This window comes from Lipotes vexillifer, unplaced genomic scaffold (genome assembly GCF_000442215.2).
Source record: "Lipotes vexillifer unplaced genomic scaffold, Lipotes_vexillifer_v1.1 scaffold1480, whole genome shotgun sequence".
Lineage (NCBI taxonomy): Eukaryota > Metazoa > Chordata > Mammalia > Artiodactyla > Lipotidae > Lipotes > Lipotes vexillifer.
Window position 1 is genome coordinate 26,756 of NW_006769709.1, and position 6,000 is coordinate 32,755.

The 6,000-nt window shown below is 40.1% G+C and overlaps 1 protein-coding gene across 1 annotated transcript in view; it reads left to right on the top strand.

Moving 5' to 3' along the window:
- The window catches only part of LOC103089199 (dimethylaniline monooxygenase [N-oxide-forming] 5), a 28,418-nt gene extending 23,176 nt beyond the window's left edge, over positions 1 to 5,242 (top strand). Inside the window, exons 7-8 of the mRNA XM_007445872.1 lie at positions 3,280 to 3,352; positions 4,897 to 5,242. Coding sequence (XP_007445934.1) covers positions 3,280 to 3,352; positions 4,897 to 5,242 — 419 coding nt within the window. The remainder of the gene's footprint in view (positions 1 to 3,279; positions 3,353 to 4,896) is intronic.
- The last annotated feature ends 758 nt before the right edge of the window (positions 5,243 to 6,000 follow it).

The window sequence follows — 6,000 nt, forward strand, 5'->3', positions numbered from 1 at the left end:
ACACAGCAGGTACTCTTATACCTTATGCCTTTGCTTCTGTTGTTCTCTATGCCTCCCTTTTACTCGTTATTTGTGTGGAAAAAGCCTGTTTATTTCCTCCCTCTCTTTGTAGTATATTGAAAGCTCTTTAAATAAAAGAATCATGTTTATTTGCTTTTGTCTTCCAAGTCTAGACCAGTGCCTAGCACATGGGAGGTAGCTAATACATCATTATTCAGTGAATGCAAGTTTAGTTTTGGAGGTTTTCTAAACTCTACAGTAGAAAGTTCTTATTAGAGGATCTCAGCTTATGAACTATCTTCTCAATTTCCAGTCATGGTAAAAGGCAGGAGTGAACTGAAAGAGCAGAATGGCAGCCACACCTCCTTCCTCTTGTAACATTACCTTCTTTACATTAAACATACAGGGACTAGTCAGGATTACATAAATACAATCTGCCATAGGCCCGAGAGCCGACTGAAAGACTTAGTTCCACAGAGTTACAATTCAGGCTCGCCCCTTTTTTTTTTTTTTTTTTTTTTTTTTTTGGTACGCGGGCCTCTCACTGTTGTGGCCTTTCCCATTGTGGAGCACAGGCTCCGGACGCGCAGGCTCAGTGGCCATGGCTCACAGGCCCAGCCGCTCCGCAGCAGGTGGGATCTTCCCGGACCGGGGCACTAACCTTTGTCCCCTGCATTAGCAGGCGGACTCTCAACCACTGCGCCACCAGGGAAGCCTAGGCTCACCCCTTTTGAACCTTGTCTTGGAACCCTTAGGAAATGTCTGAACTTCAGTTCCACACTGTTCTTCAACAACATTCTTCAGCTAACATTTACTGGCCTCAGTATATGCCAGACCCTCTGCTAGGTGCTGGAGATACAAATATGACCAAATAGAAAATTCTTATCTTTATGGAACTCAGAGTCAAGCAAGGGAGACAAGTAAACAGACGTTTAATGTGTTCATTCATTCAGCAGGTATGTACTATGTCCTAAACAAGGGTCCAATAACAATGTAGAGGAGCTGGCTATGGGAGCAGGAAGGAGTAAGTACCCAATTCTCCCTACAACTGCAAATACACTGTAAAGGAAAGTTAGAGTTTACTAAAAGGACAATGCCATCTTGAACATAACAGAGAACAATTAGTAATATTTATGCAAAGTTAGAGAAAATAAACCAAGTCCTGAGAACTACAAGGAGTTCAGAATTCTGGAGAATAAAGTATTACAGGAATTAAAGAAAATGAAGCTGGAGATATTTATAGAGGCAAAACCAAGAAAATTCCTTAGGTGCCGTGCAAGAAGTTTACATTCAATGTAGGCAATAGAGAACAATTGAAGGATTAACTGGGGGAGGGGGAGTCAAATCAGATTTGTAATTCAGAAGACGTATTAGAGGGAAATGAAATGGGAAATAGGTCAGTTGCGAGCCTGTGACAAATGTCCAAGAAAGACATAATGAGGGCTTTAAACTAAGATAAAGGAATACGAGAAATATTTGAATGAAATTTCATTGGTGAATTTGAAAGAATTTGGATGGAATGTATGTTGGAGATGAAAGAGAGAAAAGAATGTGCTCAGGGGCTATGGCCATTGATGTAAACTGGTAATGTAAGAGGAGGAGCAAGATAGGAAGGAGGGAGATACATATGGTAAAAATGACATGTGCCTGAAGGAGGAAACACTTCAACAACAGTATCAATGAATTAAGAACTGCACCACCGGATACAGTACACATCTTTATATATTCCTATCTATCTACCTATCTAATTTATAGTGATTTTTTGTTTGGTTGTGTTTTTGTTGTTTTTTGTTTTGTTTTGTTTTTTGGATGAACTGGCTGAATCACAGGCAAGAAATCACCTCCTCCTCCATGTTCCTAGTTAAGAGAAGTAAAAATTACGGTTGTACTATGAGAAATAATTTGGAAATCAACTCTCAAACTGTGTTTCATGAGCATCTTAAGACCTGTGATTAACTTCAAATGAATCATTTCAGTGATTCCTCATTGACTTACAAACATACATAATAATTCCCAAGGCTAAAATGAAAAGAACACATGGCAAAACACAGAAGGCTATTTCTTGAGTGTTGAATTTGGGTCTCATGTTTTAAGAGGGACACACCAGGAGAGTTACTAGAGTGTGCCCAGAGAAAGGCAACCAGTGGGGCACAGAACATGAAAGCTGTTATATGGGGAACTGTTAAGGCTTTAAGGCTGATAATGGGAAGACTTATAGAAGTTATGACAGTTGTTCTCAAATGGTTCAAACGCTGTCATTTGTTAACGCTAGACTCCTTGGCCCCAGAAGGCAGAGCTAAGTCCACTGGTGCCAGTTGCATGGAGCCAGGTTCTGGGGTCAATGAAAAGAATAATGTTCCAGCAAGTAGAGCAGCCAAACAATTAAATCATCTCCTCAGGTGATGAGATCCCCATCACCAGAGATATTTAAGGAGGAATGAGATAACCACTTGAGAGTACTTGTAGAGAGGACTGTATTAGGTAAGATATATTCCCATTCTAAAATTACACGTTCCAGAATTTTGTGGATTAACACTTTAGAGTTGAGTGTGGCTAAAGTTTTCTACATGGCATAGTGATTGTAAATCTGGGCATAAAGCTAACCATTTAAATTGAGAGTTGTCTATGTTGACTTAAATACTATTCTACCTTTGTCTAGCCATGTCCTTGGTGTTAAATTCCTGCTACTGGAACTGTTTGTGCATTAGTGCTTAAATTTATTTGTTAAGATTGGGTATTATGAGTTGCCTTTGACCTTCCCACTCACTCTCACCAAATAAAAAATTTAGAAAGTAAGGCTTATCTTCCATGGAACTTTAGGCATAAAATAGGACTGAGAGTTTACTTTTCTTTCTTTCACGCTGTGGTATAAAGCCTCTTTGTTAATAAGAGTACAAGTACAGGTGTGTTTCCAATCCTCCCCCCTCCTTTTACTTTGTACCTCATTTTCCGTACACTTTTAAGGCCATTTATCATTTCCTCATGTCCAGATTTCATTTCCCAATTGAAAGACTATGTTAGGGAGGAGGCAGCTTTTGGTTGGAAAGCAGATTAGGAGAAATATCTTACAAAGACAAAGCAGAAAAGAGCAAACTACTGAGGTTAATATGATTATATTCTGGTGGTGGTAGGCTAAGGTGATCAAGTGAAGGTGTAACCTCCTTGATACAGACGACTAGCCTGTATTCCTTTGAATTTTTCATAGCATGGTAATTGTTAATAGGGTTAGTGTTCATACTGAGGTAATTTTACACTTAAAATTTTGATTTTTCTCTTTAGAGATAAAGACATTACCCTTACAAAATGAAATGATAAAAGAAATAGCTAAGGTTCAAGAGGATATGGGCAAAAGGTAAGAGTTCTCCCAGGAAGATAGGTGGTTAATTTTTCCCACTTAGTTCTTTTTCTTCTCTTTTGGCTGCATTGGGTCTTTGTTCCTGTGCGTGGGCTTTCTCTAGTTCTGGAGAGCAGGGGGCTACTCTTCTTTGCGGTGCATGGGCTTCTCATTGTGGTGGCTTCTCTTGTTGCGGAGCATGGGCTCTAGGCACGCAGGCTTCAGTAGTTGCAGCATGTGGGCCCTAGAGTGTGTGGGCTTCAGTAGTTGTGGTGCATGGGCTCTAGGGTGCATGGGGTTTAGTAGTTGTGGTACATGGGCTCAGTAGTTGTGGCACACAGACTTAGTTGCTCCACAGCATGTAGGATCTTCCTGGACCAGGGATTGAACCCATGACCCCTGCATTGGCAAGCGGATTCTTAACCACTGCACGACCAGGAAAGTCCCCCCACTTACTTCTTAATAAGAGCAATGTTGTACTGTATTTATTGTCCTCGTGTTTGTTTAAGGATTTAGATTATATTTTGAAGGAAAAGGAAATCATAGTTTGTGACAATACAATAGAGAATCACCACCAAGTGGTTTGAATATGGATGGGAAAGGAGAGAAAAGCTTAAGAAAATTCTATGTTTAGGGCCTAAAAGAAAAGTCAAGTAGGAAAAAGCACATGGAGAGAAAACCTGGTACATTATTTTGGCAAGGATTACATGAAGGGATATTAGAGCTGCCAGAGGAAGGAAAAGCAGCGATGAATTAATGAGAGGTAGATATGGTTAAATTACAAATCTGTAGGTAGATTTACAAATCTGCAGAGGCCACTTTGCTGGCTGTCATGTGACAGCATACTTAGGTCACAGTGGCTCTTAGTATGAGTAATCTATAGGATCTGGGAAGGTGGTACCACCAGCCCATATTTCAGTGCTTGGGTGGACACATTTAGTAATCTGAATTTCAGACCTTGAGCTTATTCACTGGTGATTTTTATTTGAACAAAGTTGATGTTAATGAAGCCCCTAGAGTTTTGTGAAGTTAGAGGCACAATCATCCCATGCCCAAAGACATGGTTTTCTTCAATTGATTATACCAGCATAACTCTCCCTTCTGCAAGGAGAAAGACATTTTTTATTTAACCCTGATACCCTTTCTAGATGCTCTCCTATTTTCCTCCTTCCTTTCACTGCCAAACTTCTACAATAAATATTCTACATTATATATATTGACTTGTAATGCTTTCCTCTTTGTTCTCAGCTTATCTATTTCTTCCACATCCTTCAACGACTTATCATAGCTCGATTTTACCTACCCCCTTCTACATTTGTATTTAGCAGTCTAAAACCACATGATTTACCAGAAGTCTTACATTCTTGTCTGTTTCATGTGTATCTATCTTATCTAGTTCAGTAGATTATAAGGCTCTTAAGAATAGAGACATGTCTTTTCTTTCTTCTCTATTTTCTACAGCTCCTAGCCCAATATTGAGCCAAGAGCAGATAGAAAGAATTGATTAATTGATGGAGTGACTGAATTGTTAATAGGCATGGTTTCTGTCTTCTCTGCTTCAGGTATGTGGACAGCCAACGCCATACTATTCAGGGAGACTATATAGATACCATGGATGAGCTTGCTGATCTGGTGGGCGTCAGGCCCAATCTGCTGTCCCTGGCCTTCACTGACCCCAAATTGGCATTACAGTTATTTTGGGGACCCTGTACTCCAATCCAGTATCGGCTACAGGGCCCTGGAAAGTGGGATGGAGCTCGAAAAGCTATCCTCACCACAGAAGATCGTATCAGGAAGCCGCTAATGACAAGAGTAATTGATAGCAACAATTCCACAACTTCAACAATAACAATGGCCAGGTTTATGCTGGCTGTGGCTTTTTTTGCTATAATTATGACCTATTTTTAGCTGTTCCATTGTCACTGTCCCAATTTTCTTTGAAAGCTGGATCTGGAGATGCCTTCAGAACCTGACAAGATTGAACAACACTCAGCTTCACATTGCCCAGAAATCTACTTTTATTTCTCTTTCCAAAGCATTAATCCTTTTTCCTCTTTTCCCTACTTTTCCCTACAGTGAAATCCCACCTTTTCATTTGTACTGACTTACCTCCCTTACTCTTATGACCCATCACTTTTTCCTTTCAGTCATTCCTGGACTGTGAGCTCAGGTACTCTGTTAGTCACCTTTGTTTTGTCCTTAGTAGAGTTCCTGAAATGTGGTAGGTGCTTTCTTTTTTTCACATCTTTATTGGAGTATAAAGGCTTTACAATATTGTGTTCATTTCTGCTGTACAACAAAGTGAGTCAGCTATATGTATACATATATCCCCATATCCCCTCCCTCTTGAGCCTCCCTCCCACCCTCCCTATCCCATCTCTCTAGGTCTTCACAAAGCTCTGAGCTGACCTCCTTATGCTATGCAGCAGCTTCCCACTAGCCATCCATTTTACATTTGGTAGTGTATATACATCAATGCTACTCTCTCACTTCATCCCAGCTTCCCCTTCCCCACTGTGTCCTGAAGTCAGTTCTCTATGTCTGCATCTTTATTCCTGCTCTGCCACTAGGTTCATCAGTACTCCTTCTTTAAATCCTATATATATGTGTTAGCATATGGTATTTGTGTTTCTCTTTCTAACTTACTTCATTCTGTATGACAGATT